Source organism: Salmo trutta, chromosome 5, assembly GCF_901001165.1.
Source record: "Salmo trutta chromosome 5, fSalTru1.1, whole genome shotgun sequence".
In the NCBI taxonomy this organism is placed as follows: Eukaryota; Metazoa; Chordata; class Actinopteri; order Salmoniformes; family Salmonidae; genus Salmo; species Salmo trutta.
In genome coordinates, this window is record NC_042961.1 from 63,572,436 (window position 1) to 63,589,624 (window position 17,189).

The 17,189-nt window shown below is 39.3% G+C and overlaps 1 protein-coding gene across 1 annotated transcript in view; it reads left to right on the forward strand.

The window, feature by feature from the left end:
* Positions 1-17,189, forward strand: part of LOC115194770 (uncharacterized) — a 519,835-nt gene that overhangs the window by 172,874 nt on the left and 329,772 nt on the right. Inside the window, exons 14-19 of the mRNA XM_029754698.1 lie at positions 2,195-2,215; positions 2,524-2,544; positions 3,426-3,446; positions 8,012-8,032; positions 11,053-11,073; positions 11,303-11,323. Of these exons, the coding sequence (XP_029610558.1) occupies positions 2,195-2,215; positions 2,524-2,544; positions 3,426-3,446; positions 8,012-8,032; positions 11,053-11,073; positions 11,303-11,323 (126 nt within the window). The remainder of the gene's footprint in view (positions 1-2,194; positions 2,216-2,523; positions 2,545-3,425; positions 3,447-8,011; positions 8,033-11,052; positions 11,074-11,302; positions 11,324-17,189) is intronic.

The window sequence follows — 17,189 nt, forward strand, 5'->3', positions numbered from 1 at the left end:
ACAGCATGGTAGCAACACTTGGCAACACAGCATGGTAGCAACACATGACAACACAGCATGGTAGCAACACTTGGCAACACAGCATGGTAGCAGCACTTGGCAACACAGCATGGTAGCAACACATGACAACACAGCATGGTAGCAATACTTGACAACACAGCATGGTAGCAACACATGACAACACAGCATGGTAGCAACACTTGGCAACACAGCATGGTAGCAGCACTTGGCAACACAGCATGGTAGCAACACATGACAACACAGCATGGTAGCAACACTTGACAACACAGCATGGTAGCAGCACAGCATGGTAGCAGCACAGCATGGTAGAAGCACAGCATGGTAGAAGCACAGCATGGTAGCAACACAGCATAGTAGCAACACTTGACAACACAGCATGGTAGAAACACATGACAACACAGCATGGCAGCAACACTTGACAACACAGCATGGTAGCAACACTTGACAACACAGCATGGCAGCAAACATTATTGGGCAGACAACAGCACAAAGGTCAAGAAGGTAGAGACAACAATACATCACACAAAGCAGCCAGTGATTATTTCATGGGTAAACCAGAGGAACCAGGCTCTGAGGGGTGACCAGTCCTCTTCTGGCTGTACTGGGTAGACCAGAGGAACCAGGCTCTGAGGGGTGACCAGTCCTCTTCTGGCTGTACTGGGTAGACCAGAGGAACCAGGCTCTGAGGGGTGACCAGTCCTCTTCTGGCTGTACTGGGTAGACCAGAGGAACCAGGCTCTGAGGGGTGACCAGTCCTCTACTGGCTGTACTGGGTAAACCAGAGGAACCAGGCACTGAGGGGTGACCAGTCCTCTACTGGCTGTACTGGGTAAACCAGAGGAACCAGGCTCTGAGGGGTGACCAGTCCTCTACTGGCTGTACTGGGTCGAGAGGAACCAGGCTCTGAGGGGTGACCAGTCCTCTACTGGCTGTACTGGGTAGAGAGGAACCAGGCTCTGAGGGTTGACCAGTCCTCTACTGGCTGTACTGGGTAGACCAGAGGAACCAGGCTCTGAGGGGTGACCAGTCCTCTACTGGCTTTTCTGGGTAGAGAGTAACCAGGCTCTGAGGGGTGACCAGTCCTCTACTGGCTGTACTGGGTAGACCAGAGGAACCAGGCTCTGAGGGGTGACCAGTCCTCTACTGGCTGTACTGGGTAGACCAGAGGAACCAGGCTCTGAGGGGGTGACCAGTCCTCTACTGGCTGTACTGGGTAGACCAGAGGAACCAGGCTCTGAGGGGTGACCAGTCCTCTACTGGCTGTACTTGTTAGACCAGAGGAACCAGGCTCTGAGGGGTGACCAGTCCTCTACTGGCTGTACTGGGTAGAGAGGAACCAGGCTCTGAGGGGTGACCAGTCCTCTACTGGCTGTACTGGGTAGAGAGGAACCAGGCTCTGAGGGGTGACCAGTCCTCTTCTGGCTGTGCCGGGTGGAGATTATAACAGAACATGGCCAATATGTTCAAATGTTCATAGATGACCAGCAGGGTCAAATAATAATAATCACAGTGGTTGTAGAGGGTGCAACAGGTCAGCACCTCAGGAGTAAAGGTCAGTTGGCTTTTCATAGCCGATCATTCAGAGTTACTCCTGCTGTCTCTAGAGAGTTGAAACCAGCAGGTCCGGGACAAGGTAGCACGTCCGGTGAACAGGTCAGGGTTCCATAGCTGCAGGCAGAACAGTTGAAACTGGAGCAGCAGCACAACCAGGTGGACTGGGGACAGCAAGGAGTCATCAGGCCAGATAGTCCTGAGGCATGGTCCTAGGGCTCAGCTCCTCTGAGAGAAGAGAGAGAAGGAGACCTCACTAATGCTCTTGGTGCTGAATGGAAGCAAGTCCCCACAGCAATGTTCCATCATCTAGTGGAAAGCCTTCCCAGAAGAGTGGAGGCTGTTATAGCAGCAAAGGGGTGACCAACTCCATATTAATGATCATGATTTTGGAATGAGATGTTCAATGAGCAGGTGTCCACATACTTTTGGTCATGTAGTGTTTCTACCTAATGTTAGATAATAGCAGGTGTCCACATACTTTTGGTCATGTAGTGTTTCTACCTAATGTTAGATAATAGCAGGTGTCCACATACTTTTGGTTATGTAGTGTATAAATCTCATGATTCAATGATTATTTAATTATCATTATCTCACTGTCTTTATTTAATTTTTACACCAGATGGACTACAAGGAGAGCTGAGTAAGTAGTGCCCATATTCATGTTCTAGTACCCATAATACATCATGTTTTATCTACTGTCTACAGAGGAGGTCAGAATAGAGAGGATGTAGTCTGTCTTCATGTTCTAGTACCCATAATACATCATGTTTTATCTACTGTCTACAGAGGAGGTCAGAATAGAGAGGATGTAGTCTGTCTTCATGTTCTAGTACCCATAATGCATCATTTTTTATCTACTGTCTACAGAGGAGGTCAGAATAGAGAGGATGTAGTCTGTCTTCATGTTCTAGTACCCATAATACATCATGTTTTATCTTCTGTCTACAGAGAAGCTCAGAAAAGAGAACGGTAAGTTGTGTGCTCAACTGCATGTATGTATTTCATTAATTTAAGTGAAAACTGTGTTCCTGTCTGTCTGTCTGTCTGTCTCTGTCTGTCTCTGTCTGTCTGTCTGTCTGTCTGTCTGTCTGTCTGTCTGTCTGTCTGTCTGTCTGTCTATTTGCCTGTCTGTCTATTTGACTGTCTGTCTGTCTATGTTAATTTCTGTCTGTCTATCTGTCTATCTATGTTAATTTCTGTCTGTCTGTCTATCTATGTTCCTGTCTGTCTGTCTGTCTGTCTGTCTGTCTGTCTGTCTGTCTGTCTGTCTGTCTGTCTGTCTGTGTTCCTGTCTGTCTGTCCCTCTCTGTCTGTCTGTCTGTCTGTCTGTCTGTGTGTGCCTGTCTGTCTGTCTGTCTATTTGCCTGTCTGTCTAGGTGCCTGTCTGTCTGTCTATGTTAATTTCTGTCTGTCTGTCTATCTATGTTCCTGTCTGTCTATCTATGTTCCTGTCTGTCTGTCTGTCTGTCTATCTATGTTCCTGTCTGTCCCTGTCTGTCTGTCTGTCTGTCTGTCTGTCTGTCTGTCTGTCTGTCTGTCTGTCTGTCTGTCTGTCTGTCTGTGTTCCTGTCTGTCTGTCTATTTGCCTGTCTGTCTATTTGCCTGTCTGTCTGTCTATGTTAATTTCTGTCTGTCTGTCTATCTATGTTCCTGTCTGTCTATCTATGTTCCTGTCTGTCTGTCTGTCTGTCTGTCTGTCTATCTATGTTCCTGTCTGTCTGTCTGTCTGTCTGTCTGTCTGTCTGTCTGTCTGTCTGTCTGTCTGTCTGTCTGTCTGTCTGTCTGTCTGTGTAGTCTGTCTTCATGTCCTAGTACCCATAATACATCACGTTTATCTTCTCTGTCTACAGAGGAGGTCACAAGAGAGAGGGGTGAGTTGCACAATGTATTTAATTGATTTAAGTGAAAACACTTTCTTCAAAAATATATACACTAAATATTACACTGGTTAACTACACTAAATATTACACTGGTTAACTACACTATATATTACACTGGTTAACTACACTATAGATTACACTGGTTAACTACACTATATATTACACTGGTTAACTACACTATATATTACACTGGTTAACTACACTATATATTACACTGGTTAACTACACTATATATTACACTGGTTAACTACACTATATATTACACTGGTTAACTACACTATATATTACACTGGTTAACTACACTATATATTACACTGGTTAACTACACTAAATATTACACTGGTTAACTACACTATATATTACACTGGTTAACTACACTATATATTATACTGATTAACTATACTACATATTATACTGATTAACTACACTATATATTACACTGATTAACTACACTATATATTACACTGGTTAACTACACTATATATTACACAGATTAACTACACTATATATTACACTGATTAACTACACTATATATTACACTGGTTAACTACACTATATATTACACTGGTTAACTACACTATATATTATACTGATTAACTATACTACATATTATACTGATTATCTACACTATATATTACACTATATATTACACTGATTAACTACACTATATATTACACTGGTTAACTACACTATATATTACACTGATTAACTACACAATATATTACACTGGTTAACTACACTATATATTACACTATATATTACACTGGTTAACTACACTATATATATTACACTGATTAACTACACTATATATTACACTGATTAATTAACTACACTATATATTACACTGGTTAACTACACTATATATTACACTATATATTACACTGGTTAACTACACTATATATTACACTATATATTACACTATATATTACACTGATTAACTACACTATATATTACACTGATTAACTACACTATATATTACACTGGTTAACTACACTATATATTACACTGGTTAACTACACTATATATTACACTGATTAACTACACTATATATTGCACTATATATTACACTGGTTAACTACACTATATATTACGCTATATATTACACTATATATTACGCTGGTTAACTACACTATATATTACACTATATATTTCACTGGTTAACTACAATATATATTACACTGATTAACTACACTATATATTACACTGGTTAACTACACTATATATTACACTGGTTAACTACACTATATATTACACTGGTTAACTACGCTATATATTACACTGATTAACTACACTTTATATTACACCGGTTAACTACACTATGTATTACACTGGTTAACTACACTATATATTACACTATATATTACACTGATTAACTACACTATATATACTAAAGTATGTGGACAACTCTTTAAATTAGTTGATTCTATTTCAGCACCACCCGTTGCTGTCAGGTGTATAAAATCAACCACACCGCCATGCAATCTCCATAGACAAACATTGTCAGTAGAATGGCCTTACTGAAAAGCTCAGTGACTTTCAACGTGGCACCGTCTTAGGATGCCACCTTTCCAACAAGTCAGTTGGTCAAGTTTCTGCCCTGCTAGAGCTGGCCCGGTCAAGTGTAAGCGCTGTTATTGTGGAGTGGAAACATCTAGGAGCAAAAATGTGTCAGCCGTTTAGTGGTAGGCCACAGAAGCTCTCAGAACGTTACTGCCATAGTGCCAACTGTAAAGTTTGGTGGAGGAGGAATAATGGTCTGGGGCTGTTTTTCATGGTTCAATCCTTTTTGCCTTTTACTCTCACATATCACTCATTTCACCATGTAATGCAGACATACAGCTGCTATTCCCCAAAACAATGAATAAAGCGCACTGACCTTGTTATTTGCAGCTGAGGTTTTAATGTTGGTAAAATCTCGTCACCGCCTCTGTCGCATACCAGTTTGCCACCGGCCTGTAAAGAACCCTTAGCAAGGGGCCAGGTCTTTGATCTACGGATATTTCATCCGCCCGTGCACGGTTTCAGTGTCTCCCTGGACCGACAGAGGCAGATATTGAGATCCGAGCTCGAAGGACCAATTGATAAAGGAATTTTATATCCTAATGATAATAATTAACAATCAATAAGCCTTGACTAATCCCCAGGGTTTGTAAGACACCGGGTTAATAATTAGGCAAGGACTCAGCTTTCTGCAAAAGGTCTGTTCAGTTTATTCAGAGAACGTTCTGAGGTCCGAATAACAAAGATGTTCATTTTATCCTCTCTCTCCGCTTACGCACACACCTCCACACCAACAGTAGATAACCTACGCACACACCTCCACACCAACACTAGATAACCTACGCACACACCTCCACACCAACACTAGATAACCTACGCACACACCTCCACACCAACACTAGATAACCTACGCACACACCTCCACACCAACACTAGATAACCAACGCACACACCTCCACACCAACACTAGATAACCTACGCACACACCTCCACACCAACAGTAGATAACCTACGCACACACCTCCACACCCAACAGTAGATAACCTACGCACACACCTCCACACCCAACAGTAGATAACCTACGCACACACCTCCACACCCAACAGTAGATAACCTACGCACACACCTCCACACCCAACAGTAGATAACCTACGCACACACCTCCACACCAACAGTAGATAACCTACGCACACACCTCCACACCAACAGTAGATAACCTATGCACACACATACTCACAGACAGTAGGTGAACAGTATCTCTTCCTTGACCTCCCACCACTGTTCCAGCACTGCCTGTTCCTTTCCCCATAGATTAGGAGAACCTTGAAGGCTCCTCCCGGTATCTCACACACCCATGCCTAGACTTGATGGGAATAACGTTCAGTACATTGACTTACAGTTTATTATCCATGCTACATAACTACTAATTCATAATGGATTATTGATTCATTTACCTTTATTAGATAATTCTCTTATCAGTGACTTTCAACGTGGCACTGTCTTAGGATGCCAACTTTCCAACAAGTCAGTTGGTCAGGTTTCTGCCCTGCTAGAGCTGCCCCGGTCAAGTGTAAGTGCTGTTATTGTGGAGTGGAAACATCTAGGAGCAAAAATGTGTCAGCCGTTTAGTGGTAGGCCACAGAAGCTCACAGAATGGGACCGCCAAGTGTTGAAGCGCGTAAAAATCTTCTGTCCTCGGTTGCAACACTCACTACAGAGTTCCAAACTGCCTCTGGATGCAACGTCAACACAATAACTGTTTGTCTGGAGCTTCATGAAATGGGTTTCCATGGCCGAGCAGCCGCACACAAGCCTAAGATCACCATGCTCAATGCCAAGCGTTGGGTGGAGTGGTGTAAAGCTCGCCGCCATTGGACTCTGGACTAGTGGAAATACGTTCTCAGCAGTGATGAATCACGCTTCACCATCTGGCAGTCCGACAGATGAACCTGGGTTTGGCGGATGCCAGGAGTACACGACCTGCCCCAATGCATAGTGCCAACTGTAAAGTTTGGTGGAGGAGGAAAAATGGTCTGGGGCTGTTTTTCATGGTTCGGGCCCCTTAGTTCCAGTGAAGGGAAATCTTAATGCTACAGCATACAATGACATTCTAGATGATTCTGTGCTTCCAACTTTATGGCAACAGTTTGGGGAAGACCATGTCCTGTTTCAGCATGACAATACCCCAGTGCACAAAACGAGGTCCATACAGAAATGGTTTGTTGAGATTGGTATTCAAGAACTTGACTGGCCTGCACAAAGCCCTGACCTCAACCCCATCGAACACCTTTGGGATGAATTGGAACGCCAACTGCGAGCCAGGCCTAATCACCCAACATCAATCAATCAAATGTATTTATAAAGCCCTTTTTTTACATCAGCCGATATCTCAAAGTGCTGTACAGAAACCCAGCCTAAAACCCCAAACAGCAAGCAATACAGGTATAGAAACACGGTGGCTAGGAAAAACTCCATAGAATGGCAGGAACCTAGGAAGAAACCTAGAGAGGAACCAGGCTATGAGGGGTGACCAGTCCTCTACTGGCTGTACTGGGTAGACCAGATGAACCAGGCTCTGAGGGGTGACCAGTCCTCTACTGGCTGTACTGGGTAGACCAGAGGAACCAGGCTCTGAGGGGTGACCAGTCCTCTACTGGCTGTACTGGATAGACCAGAGGAACCAGTTCTCTGAGGGGTGACCAGTCCTCTACTGGCTGTACTGGGTAGACCAGAGGAACCAGGCTCTGAGGAGTGACCAGTCCTCTACTGGCTGTACTGGGTAGAGAGGAACCAGGCTCTGAGGGGTGTCCAGTCCTCTACTGGCTGTACTGGGTAGACCAGAGAAACCAGGCACTGAGGGGTGACCAGTCCTCTGCTGCCTGTACTGGGTAGACCAGAGGAACCAGGCTCTGAGGGGTGGCCAGTCCTCTACTGGCTGTACTGGGTAGACCAGAGGAACCAGGCTCTGACGATGTACCAGGAGGGTTAGATAGTAACATGATGGTTTTATGTGTCAACATGTCTCCTAACTGACTGTTTTTTCTTATCATCCACAGGTCGATCTTATGACTGCATTTGTAAGTAGTGTGTTTGTGTCTGATGTGCCTACCTGTCTGTCTTTGTTCCTGTCCGTCTGTTTTGGTTGCAAGATGAATTTATATACCCTCCCCCTCCCCCTAAATATAAACTGTATATTTTATATTCTTATTTTTAACCTTTTTTAACTAGGAAAGTCAGTTCAGAACAAATTGTTATTTACTGACGGCCTCCCAAAAGGCTAAAAGACTCCTGCTGGGACGGGGCCTGGGATTAAAAATACAATAAAAATATAGGACAAAACACACATCACGACAAGACAACAACACAACACTACATACAGAGAGACCTAAGGTAGCAACACAGCATGGTAGCAACACAGCATGATAGAAACAGCATGGTAGCAACACAACATGGTAGCAGCACAGCACGGTAGCAACACAACATGGTAGCAACACAGCATGGAAGCAACACAGCATGATAGAAACAGCACGGTAGCAACACATGGCAGCGACACAGCATGGCAGCAACACAGCATGGTAGCAACACAGCATGGTAGCAACACAACATGGTAGCAGCACTTGACAACACAGCATGGTAGCAACACAGCATGGTAGCAACACAGCATGGTAGAAACACAGCATGGTAGCAACACAACATGGCAACAACACAACATGGTAGCAACACAGCATGGTAGCAACACAACATGGCAACAACACAACATGGCAGCAACACAGCATGGTAGAAACACTTGACAACACAGCATAGGAGCAACACATGACAACACAGCATAGGAGCAACACTTGACAACACAGCATGGTAGAAACACTTGACAACACAGCATGGTAGCAGCACAGCATGGTAGCAGCACAGCATGGTAGCAGCACAGCATGGTAGCAACACAGCATGGTAGCAACACTTGACAACACAGCATGGTAGCAGCACAGCATGGTAGCAACACAGCATGGTAGCAACACAGCATGGTAGCAACACTTGACAACACAGCATAGGAGCAACACTTGACAACACAGCATGGTAGCAACACTTGACAACACAGCATGGTAGCAGCACAGCATGGTAGCAGCACAGCATGGTAGCAGCACAGCATGGTAGCAACACAGCATGGTAGCAACACTTGACAACACAGCATGGTAGCAGCACAGCATGGTAGCAACACAGCATGGCAGCAACACAGCATGGCAGCAACACATGGCAACACAGCATGGCAGCAAACATTATTGGGCACAGACAACAGCACAAAGGTCAAGAAGGTAGAGACAACAATACATCACACAAAGCAGCCAGTGATTATTTCATGGGTAAACCAGAGGAACCAGGCTCTGAGGGGTGACCAGTCCTCTACTGGCTGTACTGGGTAGACCAGAGGAACTAGGCTCTGAGGGGTGACCAGTCCTCTACTGGCTGTACTGGGTAGACCAGAGGAACCAGGCTCTGAGGGGTGACTAGTCCTCTGCTGGTTGTACTGGGTAGAGAGGAACCAGGCTCTGAGGAGTGACCAGTCCTCTACTGGCTGTACTGGGTAGAGAGGAACCAGGCTCTGAGGGGTGACCAGTCCTCTACTGGCTGTACTGGGTAGACCAGAGGAACCAGGCTCTGAGGGGTGACCAGGCCTCTACTGGCTGTACTGGATAGACCAGAGGAACCAGTTCTCTGACGGGTGACCAGTCCTCTACTGGCTGTACTGGGTAGACCAGAGGAACCAGGCTCTGAGGGGTGACCAGTCCTCTACTGGCTGTACTGGGTAGACCAGAGGAACCAGGCTCTGAGGGGTGACCAGTCCTCTACTGGCTGTACTGGGTAGACCAGAGGAACCAGGCTCTGAGGGGTGACCAGTCCTCTACTGGCTGTACTGGGTAGACCAGAGGAACCAGGCTCTGAGGGGTGACCAGTCCTCTACTGGCTGTACTGGGTAAACCAGAGGAACCAGGCTCTGAGGGGTGACCAGTCCTCTACTGGCTGTACTGGGTAGACCAGAGGAACCAGGCTCTGAGGGGTGACCAGGCCTCTACTGGCTGTACTGGATAGACCAGAGGAACCAGTTCTCTGACGGGTGACCAGTCCTCTACTGGCTGTACTGGATAGACCAGAGGAACCAGGCTCTGAGGGGTGACCAGTCCTCTACTGGCTGTACTGGGTAGACCAGAGGAACCAGGCTCTGAGGGGTGACCAGTCCTCTACTGGCTGTACTGGGTAGACCAGAGGAACCAGGCTCTGAGGGGTGACCAGTCCTCTACTGGCTGTACTGGGTAGAGAGGAACCAGGCTCTGAGGGGTGACCAGTCCTCTTCTGGCTGTGCCGGGTGGAGATTATAACAGAACATGGCCAAGATGTTCAAATGTTCATAGATGACCAGCAGGGTCAAATAATAATAATCACAGTGGTTGTAGAGGGTGCAACAGGTCAGCACCTCAGGAGTAAATGTCAGTTGGCTTTTCATAGCCGAGCATTCAGAGTTACTCCTGCTGTCTCTAGAGAGTTGAAACCAGCAGGTCTGGGACAGGTAGCACGTCCGGTGAACAGGTCAGGGTTCCATGGCTGCAGGCAGAACAGTTGAAATTGGAGCAGCAGCACAACCAGGTGGTTTGGGGACAGCAAGGAGTCATCAGGTCAGATAGTCCTGAGGCATGGTCCTAGGGCTCAGCTCCTCTGAGAGAAGAGAGAGAGGGAGACCTCACTAATGCTCTTGTGGCTGAATGGAAGCAAGTCCCCACAGCAATGTTCCATCATCTAGTGGAAAGCCTTCCCAGAAGAGTGGAGGCTGTTATAGCAGCAAAGGGGTGACCAACTCCATATTAATGATCATGATTTTGGAATGAGATGTTCAATGAGCAGGTGTCCACATACTTTTGGTCATGTAGTGTTTCTACCTAATGTTAGATAATAGCAGGTGTCCACATACTTTTGGTCATGTAGTGTTTCTACCTAATGTTAGATAATAGCAGGTGTCCACATACTTTTGGTCATGTAGTGTATAAATCTCATGATTCAATGATTATTTAATTATCATTATCTCACTGTCTTTATTTAATTTTTACACCAGATGGACTACAAGGAGAGCTGAGTAAGTAGTGCCCATATTCATGTTCTAGTACCCATAATACATCATGTTTTATCTACTGTCTACAGAGGAGGTCAGAATAGAGAGGATGTAGTCTGTCTTCATGTTCTAGTACCCATAATACATCATGTTTTATCTTCTCTGTCTACAGAGGAGGTCAGAATAGAGAGGATGTAGTCTGTCTTCATGTTCTAGTACCCATAATACATCATGTTTTATCTACTGTCTACAGAGAAGCTCAGAAAAGAGAACGGTAAGTTGTGTGCTCAACTGCATGCATGTATTTCATTAATTTAAGTGAAAACTGTGTTCCTGTCTGTCTGTCTGTCTGTCTCTGTCTGTCTCTGTCTGTCTGTCTGTCTGTCTGTCTGTCTGTCTATTTGCCTGTCTGTCTATTTGACTGTCTGTCTGTCTATGTTAATTTCTGTCTGTCTATCTGTCTATCTATGTTCCTGTCTGTCTATCTATGTTCCTGTCTGTCTGTCTGTCTGTCTATCTATGTTCCTGTCTGTCTGTCTGTCTGTCTGTCTGTCTGTCTGTCTGTCTGTCTGTCTTCATGTCCTAGTACCCATAATACATCATGTTTATCTTCTCTTCTCTGTCACAAGAGAGAGAGGTGAGTTGCACAATGTATTTAATTGATTTAAGTGAAAACACTTTCTTCAAAAATATATACACTATATATTACACTGGTTAACTACACTATATATTACACTGGTTAACTACACTATATTTTACACTGGTTAACTACACTAAATATTACACTGGTTAACTACACTATAGATTACACTGGTTAACTACACTATATATTACACTGGTTAACTACACTATATATTATACTGATTAACTACACTATATATATTACACTATATATTACACTGATTAACTACACTATATATATTACACTATATATTACACTGATTAACTACACTATATATTACACTGGTTAACTGCACTATATATTATACTGATTAACTACACTATATATATTACACTGGTAAACTACACTATATATTACACTGGTTAACTACACTATATATTACACTGGTTAACTACACTAAATATTACACTGGTTAACTACACTATAGATTACACTGGTTAACTACACTATATATTACACTGGTTAACTACACTATATATTACACTGGTTAACTACACTATATATTACACTGATTAACTACGCTATATATTACACTATATATTACACTGGTTAACTACACTATAGATTACACTGATTAACTACACTATATATTACACTGGTTAACTACACTATAGATTACACTGATTAACTACACTATATATTACACTGGTTAACTACACTATATATTACACTGGTTAACTACACTATATATTACACTGGTTAACTTGCACTATATATTATACTGATTAACTACACTATATATATTACACTGGTAAGCTACACTATATATTACACTGGTTAACTACACTATATATTACACTGGTTAACTACACTAAATATTACACTGGTTAACTACACTATAGATTACACTGGTTAACTACACTATATATTACACTGGTTAACTACACTATATATTACACTATATATTACACTGGTTAACTACAATATATATTACACTGATTAACTACACTATATATTACACTGGTTAACTACACTATAGATTACACTGATTAACTACACTATATATTACACTGGTTAACTACACTATATATTACACTGGTTAACTACACTATATATTACACTGATTAACTACGCTATATATTACACTATATATTACACTGGTTAACTACACTATAGATTACACTGATTAACTACACTATATATTACACTGGTTAACTACAATATAGATTACACTGATTAACTACACTATATATTACACTGGTTAACTACACTATATATTACACTGGTTAACTACACTATATATTACACTGGTTAACTGCACTATATATTATACTGATTAACTACACTATATATATTACACTGGTAAACTACACTATATATTACACTGGTTAACTACACTATATATTACACTGGTTAACTACACTAAATATTACACTGGTTAACTACACTATAGATTACACTGGTTAACTACACTATATATTACACTGGTTAACTACACTATATATTACACTATATATTACACTGGTTAACTACAATATATATTACACTGATTAACTACACTATATATTACACTGGTTAACTACACTATAGATTACACTGATTAACTACACTATATATTACACTGGTTAACTACACTATATATTACACTGGTTAACTACACTATATATTACACTGATTAACTACGCTATATATTACACTATATATTACACTGGTTAACTACACTATAGATTACACTGATTAACTACACTATATATTACACTGGTTAACTACACTATATATTACACTGGTTAACTACACTATAGATTACACTGATTAACTACACTAAATATTACACTGGTTAACTACACTATATATTACACTGGTTAACTACACTATAGATTACACTGATTAACTACACTATATATTACACTGATTAACTACACTATATATATTACACTATATATTACACTGATTAACTACACTATATATATTACACTATATATTACACTGATTAACTACACTATATATTACACTGGTTAACTGCACTATATATTATACTGATTAACTACACTATATATATTACACTGGTAAACTACACTATATATTACACTGGTTAACTACACTATATATTACACTGGTTAACTACACTAAATATTACACTGGTTAACTACACTATAGATTACACTGGTTAACTACACTATATATTACACTGATTAACTACACTATATATTACACTATATATTACACTGGTTTACAATATATATTACACTGATTAACTACACTATATATTACACTGGTTAACTACACTATAGATTACACTGATTAACTACACTATATATTACACTATATATTACACTGGTTAACTACACTATAGATTACACTGGTTAACTACACTATATATTACACTGGTTAACTACACTATAGATTACACTGATTAACTACACTATATATTACACTGGTTAACTACACTATATATTACACTGATTAACTACGCTATATATTACACTATATATTACACTGGTTAACTACACTATAGATTACACTGATTAACTACACTATATATTACACTGGTTAACTACACTATAGATTACACTGATTAACTACACTATATATTACACTGGTTAACTACACTATATATTACACTGGTTAACTACACTATAGATTACACTAATTAACTACACTATATATTACACTATATATTACACTGGTTAACTACACTATAGATTACACTGGTTAACTACACTATATATTACACTGGTTAACTACACTATAGATTACACTGATTAACTACACTATATATTACACTGGTTAACTACACTATATATTACACTGGTTAACTACACTATATATTACACTGGTTAACTTGCACTATATATTATACTGATTAACTACACTATATATATTACACTGGTAAGCTACACTATATATTACACTGGTTAACTACACTATATATTACACTGGTTAACTACACTAAATATTACACTGGTTAACTACACTATAGATTACACTGGTTAACTACACTATATATTACACTGGTTAACTACACTATATATTACACTATATATTACACTGGTTAACTACAATATATATTACACTGATTAACTACACTATATATTACACTGGTTAACTACACTATAGATTACACTGATTAACTACACTATATATTACACTGGTTAACTACACTATATATTACACTGGTTAACTACACTATATATTACACTGATTAACTACGCTATATATTACACTATATATTACACTGGTTAACTACACTATAGATTACACTGATTAACTACACTATATATTACACTGGTTAACTACAATATAGATTACACTGATTAACTACACTATATATTACACTGGTTAACTACACTATATATTACACTGGTTAACTACACTATATATTACACTGGTTAACTGCACTATATATTATACTGATTAACTACACTATATATATTACACTGGTAAACTACACTATATATTACACTGGTTAACTACACTATATATTACACTGGTTAACTACACTAAATATTACACTGGTTAACTACACTATAGATTACACTGGTTAACTACACTATATATTACACTGGTTAACTACACTATATATTACACTATATATTACACTGGTTAACTACAATATATATTACACTGATTAACTACACTATATATTACACTGGTTAACTACACTATAGATTACACTGATTAACTACACTATATATTACACTGGTTAACTACACTATATATTACACTGGTTAACTACACTATATATTACACTTATTAACTACGCTATATATTACACTATATATTACACTTGTTAACTACACTATAGATTACACTGATTAACTACACTATATATTACACTGGTTAACTACACTATATATTACACTGGTTAACTACACTATAGATTACACTGATTAACTACACTATATATTACACTGGTTAACTACACTATATATTACACTGGTTAACTACACTATAGATTACACTGATTAACTACACTATATATTACACTGATTAACTACACTATATATATTACACTATATATTACACTGATTAACTACACTATATATATTACACTATATATTACACTGATTAACTACACTATATATTACACTGGTTAACTGCACTATATATTATACTGATTAACTACACTATATATATTACACTGGTAAACTACACTATATATTACACTGGTTAACTACACTATATATTACACTGGTTAACTACACTAAATATTACACTGGTTAACTACACTATAGATTACACTGGTTAACTACACTATATATTACACTGATTAACTACACTATATATTACACTATATATTACACTGGTTTACAATATATATTACACTGATTAACTACACTATATATTACACTGGTTAACTACACTATAGATTACACTGATTAACTACACTATATATTACACTATATATTACACTGGTTAACTACACTATAGATTACACTGGTTAACTACACTATATATTACACTGGTTAACTACACTATAGATTACACTGATTAACTACACTATATATTACACTGGTTAACTACATTATATATTACACTGGTTAACTACACTATATATTACACTGATTAACTACGCTATATATTACACTATATATTACACTGGTTAACTACACTATAGATTACACTGATTAACTACACTATATATTACACTGGTTAACTACACTATAGATTACACTGATTAACTACACTATATATTACACTGGTTACCTACACTATATATTACACTGGTTAACTACACTATATATTACACTGGTTAACTTGCACTATATATTATACTGATTAACTACACTATATATATTACACTGGTAAGCTACACTATATATTACACTGGTTAACTACACTATATATTACACTGGTTAACTACACTAAATATTACACTGGTTAACTACACTGTAGATTACACTGGTTAACTACACTATATATTACACTGGTTAACTACACTATATATTACACTATATATTACACTGGTTAACTACAATATATATTACACTGATTAACTACACTATATATTACACTGGTTAACTACACTATATATTACACTGATTAACTACACTATATATTATACTGATTAACTACACTATATATTACACTATATATTACACTGGTTAACTACACTATATATTACACTGATTAACTACACTATATATTACACTGGTTAACTACACTAGATTACACTGGTTAACTACACTATATATTACACTGGTTAACTACACTATATATTACACTGATTAACTACACTATATATTACACTGGTTAACTACAATATATATTACACTGGTTAACTACACTATATATTACACTGGTTAACTATACTATATATTACACTATATATTACACTGGTTAACTACACTATATATATTACACTGGTTAACTACACTATATATACTAAAGTATGTGGACAACTCTTTAATTACTGGATTCTATTTCAGCCACACCCGTTGCTGACAGGTGTATAAAATCAACCACACCGCCATGCAATCTCCATAGACAAACATTGTCAGTAGAATGGCCTTACTGA